The following is a 21,137-nucleotide window of genomic DNA, read 5'->3' on the forward strand; positions in this document are numbered from 1 at the left end:
TGCGCCCAGAGCAGCTGTTTCTCCACCAAGGAGCTCTGGATAGGGAGCCTCGAAGCCGGGCCTGCTCCAGACTCGATCGGGGTGACCTTGCGCCAGCCCCTTCCCCTCGTTGGACCTGTTTCTCCATGTGCATCGAGCACCGCTAGTCACAACCCCCTAAGCCCGCTTCCCGTAAGTAAAAAGTCTTTAGTGAGGAATTTTCCCTCAAGCAGAACGTCGCACCCTCACGCCGGAGCCAGCTTCCACCTGGCTCGGGATCCACCTGAGATCTTGGGTCTTCCTTGGCACAACGCAGCCTACGGGCAGCGCAGGTCTCTGTGAGAGTAAGTCCCTCACAGAGCCTGCATGCCGGGCCATCTCCGCTGACCTGCCGCCGTCTGGACCACGCCGCTGCCACCGTACGGCTTAGGAAGGCCCGGCCGGCGCCTACGCGAGGCCCGTGGCTGCGGCCTAGAGGCCCGCGCGGTCCGTCCCCAGCGCCCTACAGCTCCGCGCCCGCCCCCTCCGCGCCCCTCCTGGACCTTTGCCCCAGCCTCAACAGCCCTCGATGCGTCCGGCCAACTACCGGGCTGGCCCCAGGCACTCACCGTAAATGGGCCGGAGGCGCCTGTCGTTAGGGTCCTGCACATGGCCCCGCGTCGCCATGATGACAAGCGCAGAACCGCAGTGCGCACGCGTGGGGCAGGCCCCCGGGAAGGGGCTGTTAAAGGGCCAGCGCCGATCTCGCTCTTCTATCGCGATAGTCGCGGAGCTGCGACAAAAGGCGCCTGCGCGGAAAGGGAAGCCCCACCCCCACCCCCTATCCCCCATCCGCGGATCCCTGTGGGTACCGCAGTGCTGTCTTCTATAGGAAACTTCTCTCATTGTGCTGATGGAATCAACCTGGCTGGAAGAAGCAGCTATTGGTATTGAAATCCCTTCCGAGTCAAGTACTGAGTAGCGAGGAAAAGAGAGGAAAACTCTTGATCAAAGTTGGGGCTCGGCTGCTCCTGCTTGTCGTATTTATCCTGTGTACCCGAAGGAGGAACAGTTAGACTTGTCTGAGTAATTGTTGGGGAACCGGGAACTCCTCTGGGTGAGTGACCCAGGGGACAGTAGGGGAAGGGGGTGATCAGGGGCGCCTGGCTGACTCAGTCCGGTAGAGCATGCGACTCTTGATCTGGGGCGAGGGGGTGGGATTGGGAGTTCAAGACCCACGTTGGGCACCGAGCTGACTTAAAAAAAAAAAAAAAAAAAAAAAAGGGAGGGGGCTTATCAACAGTAAAAATCTGCCTGAGAAGTTCAAGATCCCTTCATCCCTCGCATGGGGCTCAGCCAGCTAAGAAGCGTCCTAGATTAATACTAAACCAATCGGTTTGTCAATTGCACCTTAATAAAACTGGAGGGAAACAGTAATTCAAATCATACAATACATAGTTACTGACTGCCTATTATGTGCCACCTTCTGTTTTAGGTACGGAAGCTACATCAGTAAATAGACAAAGATTTCATGGAGCTTTACTTGTAGTGGAAGAGACACAAAATAGTATATTAGGTGGTGATGAATGAGTCTGAGAAAAAACAGGGACTGGGGAGTGGAAGTGGGAGACAATTTTTTTATGTGTATAATGTGGTCAGGGAAAGCCTAGCTGAAAAAGTGACAATTGTCAAAGACTGGGAGCGAGGGGCTCCTCGGTGGCTCAGTTGGTTGAGCGACCAATTTTTTTTTTAAGTTTATTTATTTTGAGATAGAGAGGAGAGGGGCAGAGAGACATAGAGACTCAAGCAGGTTCCACACTGTCAGCACAGAACCCGATGCTGCCTGGAACCCACAGTCTGTGAGATCATGACCCAACCTAAAATCAAGAGTCAGACGCTTAACTGACTGAGTGACCCAGGCACCCCTTGAGCAACCAACTCTTGATTTCAGCTGGGGTCATGATCCCATGGTCCATGGGTTCGAGCCCCACATCCAACTCTGCATTGACAGAGCAGAGCCTGCTTAGGATTTTCTCCCTTTCTTTCTGGCCCTTCCCCATTCTCTCTCTCTCTCTCTCTCTCTCTCTCTCTCTCTCTCTCTCTCAAAAATAAATAAATTTAAAAGCCTTGGAGTGGGGGGCACCTGGGTGGCTCAGTCTGTTAAGTGTCCAACTTCAGCTCAGGTCATGATCTCACCGTCAAGAGTTCCAGCCCCACGTTGGGCTCTGTGCTGACAGTTCAGAGCCTGGAGCCTGCTTCGGATTCTGTCTCTCTCTCTCTGCCCTACCCCCACTTGTGCTCTCTCTCTCTCTCTCTCTCTCTCTCTCAAAAGTGAATACACGTTTAAAAAAAAATTTTTTTTAAAGACTTGGAGTGGGAGAGGGAGGGAGCCACTTAGGTGTGCCAAGCTCATTAGGGTCATAACCTAATGCCACACTAGTCACTATGATTCAAACTCAGGTCTTTCTGAGTAGAGTCAGCCCCTGCCCTACAGCTGGGGTTGACCCCTTCTACTGGTGTTCCTTCCCTCTCCCTTTCTGGGCTTTTTAGTGTCCAAGAAAATGATTCTTCAACTTCAGTGCATATCAGAATCCCTTGGGGAACTTGATAAACATTTCATGGATTCTACTCCCAGAGGTTCTAATTCAATCTGAGGACCACTCTTTGAAAAATACCAATTAAAGGATATAGATCAAAAGTCATTATTTACTTTTTTTTTTTGAAAGATTTTATTTTTAAGTAAACTGTATAACCAGTGTGGGGCTCAAACTTAAAACCCTGAGATCCAGGGATGCCTGGGTGGCTCAGTCGGTTAAGCACCAGACTTTGGCTCCGGTCATGATCTCATGGTTCGTGGATTCGAGCCCCGTGTCGGGCTCTGGGCTGACAGCTCAGAGCCTGGAGCCTAATTCGGATTCTTTGTCTCCCTCTCTCTCTTTGCCCCTTCTTGGCTCACTCTGTCTCTCTCTCTCTCTCTCTCTCTCTCTCTCAAAAATAAACACTAAAAATTTTTAAAAACTAAAATAAAATAAAATTCAATTAAAAAAAAAACCCTGAGATCAATAGCCACACACTTTACTGACAACCCACAGGTGCCCCTCAAAAGTCTCTAGAATCCACCATAACAGCAAGTTAACAATTGCTATTAAATTTATTTTTTTTAATGTTTATTTCTTTTTGAGAGAGTGTAAGCTGGGGCGGGGGGGAGGGGGTGGTTAACAGAGCATCTGAAGCGAGCTCTGCACTGACAGCGACAAGCACCTTGTGGGGCTTGAACTCATGAACCTCGAGTCATGACCTGAGCCGCAGTTGGATGCTGAACCGAATAAACCACCCAGGCACCCCATGACAATTGCTATTAAAATTTAAATATACATGCCTAGAAGAAAACCCTAATGATAATAGTAACAATAATAATAGTGTGAATTTATTGAGCACTTACGTTGCAGAGACTGTGCTAAGCTCTTTCACATGTATCTTCTCATTTCAGTCTTACAAACTGGTGGAATAGGTATCATTTTGATCTTCATTTTAAAATGAGAATTTGGCGAGCACCTGGGTGGTTCAGTCGGTTGAGTGTCTGACTCTTGGTTTCAGCTCACGGTTTGTGAGATCAAGCCCCGAGTTGGGTTCACGCTGACAGTGTGGAGCCTGCTTGGGATTCTCTCTCTCTACCTCTCCCCTGCTCTCTCTCTTTCTCAAAATAAAAATAAACGTTAAAAAAGGTGCTAATTTTTTTTTAATTTAAAAAAATAATAGGGGCGCCTGGGTGGCTCAGTCGGTTGAGCATCCGACTTCAACTCAGGTCATGATCTCACGGTCTGTGGGTTTGAGCCCCGCGTCGGGCTCTGTGCTGACAGCTCAGAGCCTGGAGCCTGCTTCTGATCCTGTGTCTCCCTCTCTCTCTGCCTCTACCACACTGTCACTTTGTCTCACTCTGTCTCTCAAAAATAAACAAATGTAAAAAAAATTTTTTTTAGTAATAATAAAATGAGAATTGGGGAGGAAGAAATGAAAAATTTGGAACATAGAGATATTAGATAGTTTGCCCAAGGTCACACAGTAAGTCTGTGGTGAAATCCACACTCTGGAATTACTAATTTCCAAAGAGTTAAGTATAGAAAAGGAAAAATAATAACTTCACAGTTAAGAAACCTGGTAAAAACTACCTTAACTAAGTGATCAAAGTTAACATTACCAGTAATAATTCATGTTCATATCATATACCTTCAATATGAGATGATGAGAAAGGAACTTCACTTCTGTAGAATTTTTGCAGGAAACCCATAGACCCAGAGTAATCATGAGGAAAACATTAAACAAATCTAATTTGAGTGACATTCTACAAGATATCTGACCAGTACTTTTCAAAACTGTCAAGGTCATGAAAACTAAGGAAACAGAAAAACTCACAGGTCAGAGGAAACTAAGGAGACATGCCAGCTAAAGTAATGTGGGATCCTGGGACAGAAAAAGGGCATTAGTGGAAAAACAGTTAAAATTCAAATAAAGTCTCGAGTTGAGTTAATAGTTTGTGCTAATGTCGGCCTCTTGTACACTGGTAATGTAAGATGTTAACATTAATGAAAACTGAAAAAAAAACTGAGCAAGGAGTATATAAACTTTACCATCTTTTCAACTTTTCTGTAAATCTAAAATTACTACAAAATAAAAGATGTTTTTTTAAGCAATCTCTATGCCCAATGTGAGGCTTGCACTCACAACCCTGAGATCAAGTGTCACATGCTCTACTGACTGAGCCAGTCAGGCACCCCACAAAATATTTTAAATGCACCATTTTTTAATGTTTTATTTATTTGTGTGTGTGTAAGAGAGAGAGAGAGAGCAAGCAGGGAAGGGACAGAGAGCAAGGGGGACAGACGATCCAAAGCAGGCTCTGTGCTGACAGCAGTGAGCCTGATGCGGGGCTCGAACTCATTAACCGTGAGATTATGACTTGAGCCAAAGTCGATCGCTCAACCAACTGAACCACCCAGGTGCCCCGTAAATGCATCATCTTTAATCATTGAGGAGAGCTATTTATTCAAAACCAAATGTATGGGAAACTCTCGGCCTAACTGTATCCCAAGGCTAGCTAAAAGAGAAGATTCCAGTAGCAAGTGCGTAGAGAAATTCTTACTGAGAATGGGAGGCTCTCAAACAAAGATATAGTCTGTGATCTGTGTGGAAAATCATTCCTAATGCTGAGGAGGCTTTAAAATACTCCAGGTAGGGGTGCCTGGCCGGCTCAGTCAGTAGAGTGTGTGAGTCTTGATCTCTGGGTTGTAAGTTTGAACCCCATGTTGGGTGTAGAGATTATTTAAAAATAAAAATCTTTTTTTAATGTTTATTTGTTTTTGAGAGAGAGAGAGAGAGAGCAAGGGAGGGGCAGAAAGAGGGAGAGAGAATCCCAAGCAGGCTCCTCACTGTCAGTGCACAGAGCCTGACGTGGGGCTCAAACTCACAAACTGCCAGATCATGACCTGAGCTGAATTGAGAGTTCAACGCTTAACCAACTGAGCCACTCAGGTGCCCCCAAAATAAAAATATTTTAAAAAATAAATAAATAAAATACTGCAAATAGGTTGGCATTATGGGTATGTGGTTTTTTCCTAGGTCAGTGTGGTCCCCCATTAGCAGTATCAGCAGCACCTGGGAACTTCTTAGAAATGCAAATTCTGGGGCATCTGGGTGGCTCAGTCTGTTGAGCGTCTGACTTCAGCTCAGGTCATGATCTTGTGGTCTATGAATTCGAGCCCCATGTCAGACTCTGAGCTGTCATCACAGTTCAGAGCCTGGAGCCTGCTTCAGATTCTGTGTCCCTCTCTGTCTGCCCCTCCCCTGCTCACGCTCTGTTTCTGTCTCTCTAAAAAATAAATAAATAAACATAAAAAAAAAAAAAAAAAAAAAGAGGGGCACCTGGGTGGCTCAGTCAGTTGAGCATCTGACTTCGGCTCAGGTCATGATCTCATGGTTTGTGAGTTCAAGCCCCGCATCGGGCTCTGTACTGACAGCTTGGAGCCTGGAGCCTGCTTCAGATCTGTGTCTCCCTCTTTGTCTGCCCTCCCTTACTCACCTTGTCATTCTCTCTCTCAAAAATAAATAAACATTTTAAAAAGAGAGAAAGAAATATAAATTCTTAGGCACTGCCCCGGACCTACTGAATCAGAAACTCTGTGAGTGGGGCCCAGCTATCTGTGTTGTTATAAATCCTCTAGTGATTCGGATCCAGACAAAAGTTGAATTCTTTGGCTTTAGATCAGAGGTAGGCAGACTATGACCAATAGGCCAAATCTAGCTTTCTACCAGTTTTTGTACAACCTGTAAGCTAAGAATGGTTTTAACTATTTATTATTTTTTTTTAATTTGAGAGAGAGCATGAGCAAGGGAGAGAGGAGGAGGAGAGAGAGAGAGAGAGAGAGAGAGAGAGAGAGAGAGAGTCTCAAGCATGTTCCATGCTCTGCGTGGAGCCTGACACTGGGCTCGATCCCATGACTCTGGGATCATGACCTAAGCCGACATCGATCGAGTCAGACACTCAACCGACTGGCCCACCCAGGTGCGTTGGTTTTTACATTTCTTAATGGCTGGGAATAATATCAACAGAAGAATAATACTTCATAACGTGAAAATTATATAAAATCCAAAGGTCAATGTCCATAAAGAAAATTCTGTAGAACACAGACACATCTATTTATTTATGTATTGTCTATAGCTGCTTTGGTGCTACAAAAGCAGAGTTGAGTAGTTGCAACAGAGACCCAACAGTGACCCAACAAGGCTAAAACATTTTCTGTCTGGTCCTTTACAGAATAAGTTTGTTGAACCCTGATCTAGAGTAATGAAAGCAATTTAAATACTCCCAGGATAGAATATCAGGTAAAATAAAATGCAGTATTTGGGAGTATTAATACTAAAATTATATTCATTGTCTGAAATTTATGTTTAACCAGATATCCTATATTTTTATTTGCTAAATCTGGCAACCCTATCCCAAGGAAGAATCCATGCTCCCCAAATCATGCTAACCAGCAAGAGTGGAGGGTGAGAGCCTAGGTAAACTGACTGCAGGATTATTCTGAGATGATTTGGCCAGGTAGGACCAGGCTGAGGTTGGGCTTGGAAAGGAGAGAGGAGGGAGGAGGGCTGGGGCTCATCTTTGGTGTAAATGAAAGAGCTGGTGAGTCACCTGCATTTTAAGAATTTCCCAGAATGGAAAAATACAGCACTTTCAAGTAGGGGCACATAGGAGGCTTCTGGCCAGGACTGTGGTTACTCAGATACATTCTCAGATTACCTTTGTTGGCCTTGCCCCAGAAGAACACTGTCAGGCTCAGTACCCTGTTCCCTGCACTTGGCAAAGCCAGGGCGTTAATGGACCTCTCAAACCAAGGCCTCTAGATCCTTGAGTCACTGTTCTGGGTGGAATGTGTTTCCCTCCACCCCAAAAGCCTCTTTGGCATCCAAGTAGGATGAATTGGCCTTTCTTATTTCCCATTCCTACCCCATGTCCTCAGCCCCTAAGGCTGAAGCAGTGACCTGGCTCTGGGCTTGTCCTTACCTGCTCCTGCCTGAGAGGCAGCCTCCACACCCTTTGACAGACCTAAATCATTTCAGGTAACAAAGGAGATGACCCCCACGGGAGCCAAAAGCCCATCTTTTGTGCTGTACAAGTTGGAACTCAAAATTTTTAGAGTCAATGTTACATTATGAGGAAATGCTTGGCATACAGCAGGTGCTCATTCAATGGTAGTTTCCATTTTCTTGACTTAGAAAAAGGGGGTACGCCCTTCATTCTTGTCATATTTGGTGGCAGATTTGCTCTGGTGAGAAACTCTTGTTTAAGGGCATGAGACACATAAGTGCGTTGTGCCTGAAAGCTGGGTGACATGGCATTGGGGGACTGGTTGTACTGGTTGTGGGTGTCTCCACCCAATGACTTTTCTAATTTTTCTTTGTTTTTATTTTCCCATCTGGATGGATATGTTACTTTCCTTTTTTAGGTTTATTTATTTAGTTTTTAATAATCTCTGCACCCACCATGGGGCTTGAACTCACAACCCAGAAATTAAGAGTCACATGCTGTTCCGACTAAGCCAGCCAGGTGCCCCTTGATGGATATGTTTCAATACCTAATCCTAATCCTTCATGGAATAAAAGTGCTATATTTCAGTTTTCACAGTTGATTCCCTGCACTTTGACTGTAGAATAAAACAGCAATTCTGGCTCTGAAATCAAACAGGCTTGGGTCCAAACACTTACTTAGCATAAAAAAGGCCAAAAGTACAAAGCAGGCACAGAATTAAAGGTAGAGTTCAAGACAAAGAAACACAGAACCTGGAGATAAGAGTTGGGAGAACCAGGGTCATGGTCTTGGTTAGGCCAGTAATTCGCAGTATAACCCTGGGCCTCACTCATTTTCCTCATCAGGAAAAGAAAGGATAGGTCTGAGGCCTCCTAGCTCTTTAATCCATCCCAGCACTTCCAATTCTTTCCACCAGGGGGCACACGAATGCCAAATTGCCCAGCCCAGTTTCCAAATTCGAAAAGAATGGATCTCATTTTGTTTTTTTACATTTATATATTTTTAAGATGGATTTCATTTTAATATTTTTTAAGGTAAGCTCTATAACCAATTTGAGGCATGAATTCACAACTCTGAGATCAAGAGTCATATGCTCTACCAACTGAGCCAGCCAGGTGCTCATTTTAATTACTTTTTTAATAAAACAAAGCAAATATGAATATATGAATGTGAACTTTTTGTGAGCTATCTCTATCATTTTTATACCAATTTTATTGAAATATGACTTCCATACCATAAAATTCACCCGTCTTAAGTGCACAATTCAATGATTTTTAGTACATTTACAGAGTTGTGGAACCATTCTAATAATCAGATTTTAGAACATTTCCATCACCCTAATAATATCCTTCTATAAACTATATTTTTTAATTTAAAAAAATGTTCAAATGTTTCAAGATCTGTGAGAGTACCCGTGTATACATATTACACAGTTCTAACAAACATTAACATTTTGCAAGCATAGAGATTTGATATTGGACATACAATTCTTTATCTCTCCCCCTCCCTACTTCTCCAGAGATAACCACTATTATGCTATTGGCAGGTATTTTTCCTTCCATGTTTTAATATTTTTATTGCATATGTATATATGCATGAACAATATATGATAGTTTTGCTTTCTTTAAAAATTCCATGTTATCATATTACTCATCTGCTTCTGTAAGTTGTTCTTTTCACCTAACATTCGAATCAGTATTCCCTAATAGCACCTCGCAAAGGTTGTACCAGTTTATATTCCCACAACCAGTATGTAGAAATGCCAGTTTCCCTTGCCACACAGTGTGCTCTCAAACTTTTGTATCTTTGACAATCTCACAGTGAAAAATGATATCTCAGTGTAATTCTAACTCATGTTTCTCAGGTTATGAATGATATTTAGCATATTTTCATCTGTTTAAGACCAATTGGTAATGCATTTTCTTTTATCAACCTGGTCATGTCCTGTTTCCATTTTTTTTCAGATTGTTAGTCTTTTGTTATTAATTTATAGTCACCCTTTATATATTAAGGAAATTAGCCTTATGCCATAAACAGGTGTTTCACATATTTTTTCCAGTGTATTGTTTGCTTTTTCATTTGGGGGACATGGGTTGTTTTATAGTGAAGAAATGTTTTATTTTTTGTAGCATTTCCCCACTCCACTATTATTTTAAAATTCCTTTGTTAGTTCTCCTGGTATTTTTATGGTTTTGTTTTTAAAATTTAAGTCCTTGGTCAATTTGGACTTTATTTCGGTATGAATAATGACGCAGGGTTCCAGTCTTATTTTATCTTTTCCAGTTGCTCCAAACCTCATTTATTGAATAATCCATCTTTTTCACAAAGCACACAATGCCATCTTTATCATGTATTAAATTTCCATATGCACTTCTGTCTAGTCATGGAACAGTTTACAGGCTCCCTTCAAGGGCAGGTCAAAGCTGGGGGCCACAAAGAAGGAATTTGCCAACCTCACTGGATTCTGTGTTCTAAATCTGGACTTGCTCTATTCAGCCTCTGAGTTGCTGAACTCTGGGGAGAGCCTTGTTAGCTGCATTTGGCTGCTTGGATGCCAAAAAGTTGGCCCTTGATTTAAAATGTAGGAGCCTCTGGAAAAAAAAAAAATTAAGGAGCCTCTAGGAAATAATGCAATTTCCTGCTGTGTGGTCAATTTTCTGGTAAGATAAAGCATAAGAGATAATAGAGTAAAACCAGTCAGGAAATTCACTGACTGATTCTAAATTTTTTTTAACGTTTATTTATTTTTGAGAGAGAAAAAGAGAGACAGCGCAAGCGGGGGAGGGGCAGAGAGAGAGGGAGACACACAATCCAAAACAGGCTCCAGGCTCTGAGCTGTCAGCACAGACCCCGATGTGGGGCTCGAACTCACAAACCATGAGATCATGACCTGAGCTGAAGTTGGACGCTCAACCAACTGAACCACCCAGGTTCACCTGGGGGCACCTGGGTGGTTAAGCATCCAACTCTTGATTTTGCCTCAAGTCGTGATCTCCCACATTGAACTTAACCCAATGAGCCACCCAGGCACCCCTAATTCTAAAATTTGTATGCAGATGCAAATGACCTAAAATAGCCAAGATAATCTTGAAAAAGAGGAACACAGGAGGAGGATTTAAAAAAATTTTTTTAATGTTTATTTTTGAGAGAGAGACAGAGACAGAGCAGGAGCAGAGGAAGGGCAGAGAGAGAGAGGGAGGGACACACAGACTTTGAAGCAGGCTGTAGGCTCTGAGCTGTCAGCACAGAGCCCGACACAGGACTCGAACTCATGAACCATGAGATCATGACCTGAGCTGAAGTTGGACGCTTGACCGACTGAGCCACCCAGGCGCCCCAGGAGGAGGATTTTATATTACCAGATTTCAAGACTTATGTTAAAGCCATAATCATTAAGATAGTGTGATACTGGCTTAAGATAGACAAACAGATTAGTAGAACAAAGAGTCCAGAAAGAGATTCCTACATGGATGGTCACTGGATTTATGACAAAGGCCCACGTAAAATTTAATAGAAAAAAAATCTTCACCTCAAAACAAACAAAAAAACTCTTTACCCCTACCTCATGCCGTTCACAAATATTAATTCAAGATGGGTCGTAGACCTAAATGTAAAAGGTAAAACAATAGGGCTTCTAGAAGAAAACAGGAAAATACCTTTGTGGTGAGGTAGGCAAGGATTTCTTAAATTGGCATAAAAAGCACTAGTCATAATAGGTAATTCTTGCCTTTATTCAACATTTACTGAGTGCCTACTGTGTGCCCCACCCTATGCTAGGTGCCAGCTATGCCCATGAAAAAAAAAAAAAAGTCTGCCCAGTCTTCCAGGAACTGGTTCAGTACTGTTACGGAACCAGGCTGGAACACTGGCAGAAAAAACGAGTGACACTCAGAGATCTTGGTGGATTGGAGATTTATTTAACACCGGTGGGCTCAGAGGAGACTGTTTCTCCAAAGATCTGAGCCCCGAATGCAAGTGGGAAGGGTAATTTATACTTGTCAGCTTCCACATCCATGGTGGGTTTTCGCGCACATGGCAAACAGGGCAGGAAGAACCCGGAAGAGGGGTCTCTAAGCTAGAGACCAGAGCTTGTTTTAGTCCCATCAGCCATCTTTGGTGCAGTACTTTATTCATTTCTCCAACAGTACAATGGGACAGACAGGTGCCTGCTTGGATGACAATACTGCAGCTTTCCAGGGGTTCTGGGATAATCACAGGAAGCAATAGGAACCAGAGGAGAGGCACCTTACACAGAGTTCTGGAAAGATTTCTAGGAATATGTGACATTAAAAGTAAGCCTTGAAGGATGAGGGAAATCAGATGGGTTGTAGCAGAAAGAAACAGTATTTGAGAAGTCCTAGTGGGGCAAGGGTGGGTAGGTAAAGCTGCAAGATACTCAGTTTGGTGGGAGCAGGTGGATGGGACTGGATGTAGTTTCAAGAATATGTCTGTGTTATTGATTTTCCTTTAATTGATCACTTAAGCCAGAGGGTTCTCTAACTTCATTGAGCATAAGAATCACCCACAAACTTCTAAAACGAATATTCAGGGACCCCACCACAGAAATTTGTATCTAATAGGTGGGGGAGTGGGCCTGGGCACCTGCATTTTTACAAGCATTTTCCCTGCCCCAAAGGATGCTAATCCTGCCAGCCCTCAAACAACCCTCTGAAAAATACAATTTAAGCATTAATGTCTTTCCCTCTAGGAAATGAGAAGTACTTTCCTAGGCAGCATCAGGGTGAGAGAACTGAGAGGTTTTCTGGAAAAGCAGACCACAACGCAAGTGATCCTAAGATGTCTCCTCCTCTCAACACTAGAAGGGCACTGTGCAAGCATCTAAGGGATGAGGAAGCCATCAGGAAAAGGGAGCAGCAGCTTCTGGGAATTCTGCCTAGTAAACCAGGCACTCGAAAATTTCCCAGCATGCTCTGAGAACTCAGGTACAATCTCCATTCTTCTTATGAATATGTATGAGTACCCAGTTGTCAGCTGAGTTTCCTAGCCACGCCCTTCCCCCCCCACCCCACCCCCACTTCAGAATTGACAAAATGATGTAAACATTCTGGGGCCTGGCACCTTGATGAGGAAATTGGTTTTTAGCAGTGATTTCACAAGTATTCCTCTAGCAGTAGATGAATATACTTGTGACCATGTGCAAAGTAGCAAACAAAGTGGATGTTTAAAGCCCTCCCTGAAAGTCCTACCTCCATCAACAGGGTAAATGTGTGTGATGAGTGCCCTTCCTGGGGCAGATACTGTGGGTTGCCTCCCTAATAGCTACGTTCCACCCCCTTACCCACAAGTAGAGGCCCTATTTCCTCTTTCCAGCTTATCAGTTGTCTAAGCCCCTCTTGGTAACCATCAAGTGACAGTCTAATGACATCTCCTGGGGTCACTAAGAAATATAAGAAGATAGAATCCCAAGACTTGCAGGTGGGAAAAAAAAATGAAACAAAGTGTAAATACTTGAAAATCAACTCTCAAGAACTGGAAATATTTATAGGCACATACGTGGCTGGAACTTTTTTTTTATGTTTATTTATTTTGAGAGAGAGAGAGAGACACCATGCGAGAGTGTGCTGAAGCAGGAGAGGGGCAGAGGGAAACCCAAGAAGCCTCCAGGCTGTCAGCCCAGGCGCAGAGCTCAATGTGTGAGATCACGACCTGAGGCAAAATCAAGAGTTGGATGCTTAACCACCCAGGTGCCCCCAGTGACTGGAACTTTTTTTTTTTTTAATGTTTGTTTACTTTTGAGAGAGAGAGAGAGAGAGAGAGAGAGAGAAAGGCAGAGACAGAGCATGAGCAGGGGAGGGGCAGAGAGAGAGAGAGAGAGGGAGACAGAATCTGAAGCAGACTCCAGGCTCTGAGCTGTCAGCACAGAGCCAGGTGCAGGGCTCGAACTCATGAGCCGAAAGATCATGATCTGAGCCAAAGTCGGACACTTAACTGACTGAGCCACCCAGGCGCCCCTGGCTGGAACTTTTAATAAGCAAAAGCTAGGGGTGCCTGGCTGGCTCAGTCAGTAGAGCATGTGACTCTCGATCTTGGGGTTGTGAGTTCGAGCTCCATGTTGGGTATAGAGATTACTTAAAAATAAGGGGTGCCTGGGTGGCTCAATTGGTTGTATGTCTGACTCTTGATTTCTGCTCAGGTCTTGATCTCACTCTTCTTGGATTCAAGCCCTTTGTCCAGCTCTGTACTGATAACACAGAGCCTACTTGAGATTCTCTATCTCCCTCTCTCTCTGCCCCTCCCCCCTCTCTCTCAAAATAAACTTTAAAAATAAAAATAAAACAAAATCTTGGGGCACCCGGGTGGCTCAGTCAGTTGAGTGTCTGATTCTTGGTTTTGCCTCGGGTCATGATCTCACAGTTCATTAGTCTGAGCCCCACATTAGGCTCTGTGCTGCTTCTGCAGAGCCTGCTTGGGATTTCCTTTCTCCCTTACTCTCTGCCCCTCCCTTGCTCTCTCTCAAAATAAATAAACATAAAAAAAAAAAACTAAAATAAATAAATAAAATCTTTAATGAGAAAAAGCTAAATAAATGCATATTACACAACTCAGCCTAGCAATTCCATTCTTGGCTGTACACCTAATGGAAATAAGTAGTGAAGCACCTGGCTGGCTCAGTCGGTAGAGCATGCAACTCTTAATCTCAGAGTCGTGAGTTCAAGCCCCACATCAGGCATGGAGCCTAGTTAAAATTGAAAAAAGAAATGAATGTCGTATATTTTTTGTAATGTTTATTTATTTTTGAGAGAGAGAGAGAGAGCCTGAAGGAGAGGGGCAGACAGAGAGGGGGACAGAGGAGCCTAAGCAGGCTCTGTTCTGACAGCAAAAAGCCTGGAGCCTGCTTTGATTTCTCTGTATCCCTTTCTTTCTGCCCCTCCCCTGCTCATGCTCTGTCTCTCTGTCTCTCTCTGTCTCTCTCTCTCTCTCTCTCAAAAATAAACATTTAGGGGCACCTGGGTGGTTCAGTTGGTTGAGCGTCCAACTTCAGCTAAGGTCATGATCTCATGGTTTGTGAGTTCGAGCCCCGCGTCAGGCTCTGTGCTGTCAGCTCAGAGCCTGGAACCTGCTTCAGATTCTGTGTCTCCTCTCTCTGCCCCTCCCCCACTTGTGCTCTGTCTCTCTGTCTCTCAAAAATAAATAAATGTTAAAAATAAATAAATAAAAAACATCTAAAAAAAGAGTAGGGGTGCCTGGGTGGCCCAGTCAGTTAAGCGTCTGGCTTCAGCTCAGGTCATGATTTCGCGGTTTGTGACTTCAAGCCTGGCGTTGGGCTCTGTGCTGACAGCTCGGAGCCTGGAGCCTGCTTCAGATTGTGTCTCCCTCTCTCTCTCTGCCCCTCCCCTGCTCACGGTCTGTTTCTCTCTCAAAAGTAAATAAACATTTTAAAAAAATTAAAAAGTAAAAAAATAAAAAAGAGTAGAATGAGTTAATAGATTGCAATATATACTATAAATAATATACTATATACTGTCATATACTATAATTAATAAATTGTGGAATGCTATACAGCAATGAAAATGAACACTCTAAGGCTACATGTAAAACCATGGGTGAATACAACAATCAAAATATTGCATGAAAGGAGTCAGGCAGAAAAGAGTGTATAGTGGCCATTCTATTTACATGATGTTCAGGAACAGGCAAAAACTATTCATAAGTAGTAGAAGTCAGAAGACTGGTTACCCAGTGGATGTGAACAGATAGGGATGCAGTGTAAAGGAACTTTCTGGTGCTAGAAATCTTCTATTTCTTGATCTGGGTGGTAGTCGCATGGGCATACACATATGTAAAAATTCACTGTGCAAACACCACTCCCAGGTGGAATTTCTCCTAGGAAAATGAAAATATATGTCCACACAAAAATTTGTATGCAAATATTCACAGCAGCATTATGAATAAAAGTCAAAAAGTAGAAACAACCTTTAATTAGTTTGCTAGAGCTACCATAACAAAGTACTACAGAACAGTCAGCCTAAACAACAGAAACTGATGTTCTCACAATTCTGGAGGGGAAAGTCTGAGATCAAGGTCTCAGCCGAATTGGTATCCTCTGAGGCCTGTCTCATTGGCTTGTAGATGGCTGTCTTCTCCCTGTATCTTGACATGGTCTTCTTTCAGTGTGTCTGTGTCCTAATCTCCTCTTGTTCTGAAGACACATTGACAGCAGTCACATTGGATGACCTCCTTGGAGATGCTATCTTCAAATACAATCACATTCTGAGGTACTAGGGGATTAGGACTTAAACATAGGAACTTTTGAAGGACACACTGATGAACAGATAAATAAAATCTGGTCATATCCACTACAATGGAATATCATTCAGCTGTAAAAAGAAATGAAGGACTGATCCATGCTACAACATGGGTGGACCTCGAAAACATATCATGCTAAGTGAAAGAAGCCAGACACAAAAGTGTACATATTATATAATTCCATTCATGTGAAATGTCCAGGATAGGCAAATCTGGGAAGACACAAAGGAGATTAGTGGTCACCAGGTCAGGAGCCAAGATAAGGGAAAAATAGGGGGTGACTATTCACAATCCCCAAGGGTTGTTTGGGGATGGCAAAAATATTCTAGAATTAATGGGCACCTGGCTGGCTCAGTCAGTAGAGCATGAGATTCTTGGTGTCAGGGTTGTAAATTTGAGCCTCACAGTGGGTGTAGAGATTACTTAAAAATAAAATCTTATGAGAGTACCTGCCTGGCTCAATTGGTAGAGTATGTGATTCTTGATCTCAGGGTTGTGAGTTTAAGCTCCGTGTTGGGCATGGAGCCTACTTTAAAATAAAATCTTTTTTTTTCAACATTTATTTATTTTGGGGACAGAGAGAGACAGAGCATGAACGGGGGAGGGGCAGAGAGAGAGGGAGACACAGAATTGGAAACAGGCTCCAGGCTCTGAGCCATCAGCCCAGAGCCTGATGTGGGGCTCGAACTCACGGACCGTGAGATCGTGACCTGGCTGAAGTCGGATGCTTGACCGACTGCGCCACCCAGGCACCCCTAAAATAAAATCTTTTAAAAAAAAATTCTGGTGCACCTGGGTGGCTGTCATTTGATTGTCCAACTCTTGATTTGAGCTCAAATCATGATCTCTTGATTCGTGAGTTTGAGCCTGTGCTGACAGTGCAGAGCCTGCTTGAGATTCTCTCTTTCTCTGCCCCCCCCCTCAAAAATAAATAAACATTTTTGAAAAAAAAAAAACGTATTCTAGAATTAGATTTTGGTCATGATTGTACAACTTCGTGAATATGCTAAAAACCACAAAACACTTTAAATGGGTGAATTGTATGATACATGAACTATATCTCAATAAAGCTGTTATAAATCATACATTTCATGGTACACTTAAGATTTATGCACTTTATTGTGTTTGATGATACCCTAATACACATTAGAACAAGACAATGGTAGTCCCTTCCTCCAGAGGTATTTGAAAAGATGAGTGGAGAGGGAGAAGGTGTTGGGGATGGTGTTTGCTGAGATGCCAGGGAGCCAGGGACTCCCTTCCTGCCAAGTTGCCCCTTGCTGCATCCATAACAGTGACAGGAAGATCCAGCAAGGACGGGGGGTTGGCCAGTGACCTAAAAGACAGATGGAGCTGGAGGACAGCTGAGCAAGGTGCAAAGAAGGCTGGGATGCTCCAAAAGAGAGAAATGGAATTCAATTAAACGAAAACATATTTTGTTTTGGCCCAAACTAACTTTTAATGTTTATCATGAAGCAGCCCACAAAGAAAACCATCAGGACTCCAAACTAGAGATAACTATCAGAAACACCTTGATGTAATTCCACAAGTATGAATTAATTGCCTTCTATGTGTCAGAGACTGTGCTGGGCACCAGGCCAGGAATATGTGACTCCAGGCACTGCTGAGAAGCAAACATGGGAGGAAGGAAAGGTTGGCTACTGGAGACACAAGGAAAAGCTGCTTTCGGTTAGGGAAAATCCCTAGACAGGGCAGGGGCTGTGGCTGAGGGAGCAGAGGACTGTGGGGAATTAAGGGGGCCCAGGACAGGGGCTGTGGGGAAATGTTGGGGATAGGGTCCCTTCAGGCTTCTCAGACTAGGTAGGTGACAGCTTTGGCCAGAAGAGAGGGATTCCCTGCCCCCATCCTGGCTGGGACCTGAGTTTGGCCGAGCTGGGAAGGATAAGGCAACACCTATCCCCAGGGCTCTATTAAAATTCCGCTACAGCTGGAGAAACAGCACTGAAGGGGAACTGCATCTAATCCTCTTTTCCCAACAGTCTCCTAGTAAAACAGGAGCCAGGTCTTCCTCAGATCTCGTCTAAATCCTTTCTACTGCCGCTGTAATCACCACAATCCTGCCTGCCTCTTTGGGTCAGAAATAAAATGTTGGTAAACTTTTTTTTTTTTTTTTTCCCTGCTGGATATAGGCAAGAAAAAATAAGACACCCCCAGGGAGTTAAGGCAAGTTTCAGCTTGTCATTCTTACTTTATCCTGCCCTGGGTGATGTTGTCTCCCACTGTAAAGCCTGAATTCAGAAGAATGTCTGGATTTCCTAAGCAAGGGAAGAAAGTTTTTCCCAGGAGACAGGACCACTATTCTTCTGTTTGTTTATTGAAAATGTGTTTATACCAAGTTGGCAAGTATGTGGAACGACTACAGTGCTCATACACTGTTGGTGGGAATGTTAAATGGTATAATCGCTTTGGAAAACAGTTGGGCAGTTTCTTGTAAAATTGAAACATAGACTTACCATGTGATCCAGCAGTTCCACTCCTAAGTATTTATCCAAAAGAAATAAAAACATGCCCTGCCAACAGACTTGTACAGAATGTTCATAGCAGCTTATCCATATTAGCCAAAAGCTGGAATCAACTCTACTGTCCATCAACACAAATTATGGTATATCCATGTGATAGAATGCTTCTAGGCAATAAAAGGAAATGAGTTACTGATGTGATCAACAGTGTGGATGAACCTCAAAAACATGCTGAGTGAAAGAAACCTAGGGGCACCTGGGTGGCTTAGTTGGTTAGGTGTCTGCCTTTTGTTGATTTCTGCTCAGGACATGATCTCACAGTTTGTGAGATTGAGCCCCGTATAGGGCCCCGTGCTGACAGCCTGGAGTCTGTTGGAATTCTCTCCCTCTTTCCTTCTCTTTCTGCCCCTCCCTTCCTTCTGCACGCTCTCTCTCTCTCTCTGTCTCTCTCTCTCAAGATAAACAAACTTAAAAAAAAAAAAGGGGGGGCACTTGGGTGGCTCAGTCGGTTAAGCGTCCAACTTCGGCTCAGGTCATGATCTCACAGTTCATGAGTTCAAGCCTGGTGTCAGCCTCTGTGCTGACAACTTGGAGCCTGAAGCCTGCTTCAGATTCTGTGTCTCCTTCTCTCTCTGCCCCTCCCCTGCTTACACTCTGTCTCTCTTTCTCTCTCAAAAATAAATAAACATTAAAAAAGAAAAACATGCCATAGATCATTCAATAAGGCATACAAAGCAGTCATCAAGTCTGAAAATCTGGCTTATCTCTCTCCCATCAATACATTGTATGCAAGCCAGGAGCACAGAAAGAGATATGGATTCATTTTTTTCCCCCTGCTTTCAAAAATAAGCCACTTGCAAAATTATTTAATGGAAAGAGGTCAAAGTCCTTGTAAGCCCAACCTTTTAGAGTCCATCACTGGGAATGGATTATTCCTCCAATTTATTTCTAAGCCTATTCTAACATACTACTAGATAGTTTAATTTACTAATATTGTTAATATTGTATTTACAAGTATAGAATCCTACTAATTTGGTTTTCAACTTTCTTTTCATAAAAGAAAATATTTTGCATTATCTTTCCATACTTGATTCTTTTTACTTTTTGTATGGATGGTTCCATTGAAGTATAATTTATTTAATTGGTCTCCTTTTGAGGGACCATTTGTCACTATTTTTCATTCCTGAAAACATTAATAGGCATCCCTGTAATTACATAGCATGAGTATTTCTACATATAAGTTGGCTTCCTATAAGTTTCTTGGTTAAGTTGCTTGGTCAAAAGGATAATAGTGTTGTTTTTTTTTTTAAGTTTATTTATTTATTTATTTTGAGAGAGAGAGAGAACACACACAAGTGGGGAAGGGGCAGAGAGAGAGAGGGAGAGAGGGAGAGAGAGAATCCCAAGCAGGGTCTGTCCCACCAGTGCAGAGCTTGGTGTGGGGTTGGAACTCATGAACCTTGAGAAAAGGCCTAATACTTTTAAGGAGGGGAAAAATTACTCCCCTTCTTTTGCTGTGGCCACAGGATCTGTGGATGGGAGAAGGAAATATATTCGCAGAGATTCAGGTTTTTATAATGCTTTTTTTTAGACAAGATTATCAATTACAAGACACAAAACTCTGTGATTTATTGAAAATGTTAAATCCTATTTCGTTTACAGGATTGCTGGAAAGTGTTGTTATAAACTTTTTCTAACATTTATTTTTGAGGGCGGGGGCAGAGAGAGAGACACAGAACCTGAAGGAGGCTCCTGGCTCTGAGCTGTCAGCACAGAGCCTGACATAGGGCTTGAACTCATTTGGGGCTGGAACTCACGAACTGTGAGATCATGACCGGCGCTGAAGTCAGATGCTTCATCAACTGAGCCACCCAGGTGCCCCTGGAGAGTGTTGTTATAAATTGAGTAACATTTTGTGGGGCAGTTTGAGATAGGAATCACTACTGTAACACTCTTTCTATGGAAAAATCTGTTTCAAAGTTCAGAAGAAACCTATTTACAAATAACCTAAGTTCACTGCAGGCAGAGACTGCACCTAATTAGTTGCTGTGACTCAAAGACTCTCTGAACACCCACTGTAGGTTGGGTGGTCTTATACCTAACCAGGCTTCTCTCCTAAAGCCTGTGTTCTGTTGTCAGTCTCAGCTGGGTGTACTTATTCAATTCTGATGCTAACCTTCTGGAGTTAGGACCCGGCTACACAGGTTTAAGGGCTCCGTTCCTGTGATATGGTGATATAATAATAAGTGTTTGGTCTTTGCCCTAGTTCCTGGCCCAAGAGCTTCTAAAACTTTGAAATTCCCTGAGAAATTTGTCTTTTGTTGTTCAGTATAAGTAAGCTCCTTTCAACCATAGGAGTGTTTATGCTCATGAGGTGACTCTTGGTGAGCCCCTAGGCGATTTCAGGATGGAAGCTAGTTTCCAGGACAACGAACATTGTGAATAGAGAGTTGGAAATTTCAGCCCCACACCACTCCTCCACTCTTGCCTCTGGGGAAAGGAAAAGGGCTGGAGGTTGAGTTAATCACCAATGGTCAATGGTTTAATCCACCATGCCTATGTAATGGAACCTTCATAAAAACCCTAAACTATGGAGTTTGGAGAGCCTCTGGTTTGGTAAATGCATCCATCTGCCAGGAGGGTGGCACACCTTAACTCAACTAACACAGAAGCTCCTATGGTCAGGACCCATCCAGACTTTGCCCTGCTATTATCTATACCTTTTAAAATATCCTTTACAACTAACTACTAAATGTAAGTACAGTGTTTCCCTGAGTTCTGTGGGCCATTATAGAACCTGAGGAGAGGGTTGTGGGAACCTCTGATTTATAACAAGTTGGTCAGAA

The 21,137-nt window shown here is 43.3% G+C and overlaps 2 protein-coding genes across 2 annotated transcripts in view; one reads left to right on the forward strand and one right to left on the reverse strand.

The window, feature by feature from the left end:
* NAA25 (N-alpha-acetyltransferase 25, NatB auxiliary subunit) overlaps window positions 1-695 on the reverse strand; it is an 80,302-nt gene extending 79,607 nt beyond the window's left edge. Inside the window, exon 1 of the mRNA XM_043557641.1 lies at window positions 588-695. Coding sequence (XP_043413576.1) covers window positions 588-645 — 58 coding nt within the window. The 5' untranslated portion in view covers window positions 646-695. The remainder of the gene's footprint in view (window positions 1-587) is intronic.
* A 120-nt stretch (window positions 696-815) lies between these two features.
* The window catches only part of TRAFD1 (TRAF-type zinc finger domain containing 1), a 48,198-nt gene continuing 27,876 nt past the window's right edge, over window positions 816-21,137 (forward strand). The window contains exons 1-2 of the mRNA XM_043557643.1: window positions 816-1,075; window positions 12,252-12,486. The gene's annotated coding sequence lies outside the window, so the exon portion shown is untranslated. The remainder of the gene's footprint in view (window positions 1,076-12,251; window positions 12,487-21,137) is intronic.

Source organism: Prionailurus bengalensis, chromosome D3, assembly GCF_016509475.1.
Source record: "Prionailurus bengalensis isolate Pbe53 chromosome D3, Fcat_Pben_1.1_paternal_pri, whole genome shotgun sequence".
Lineage (NCBI taxonomy): Eukaryota > Metazoa > Chordata > Mammalia > Carnivora > Felidae > Prionailurus > Prionailurus bengalensis.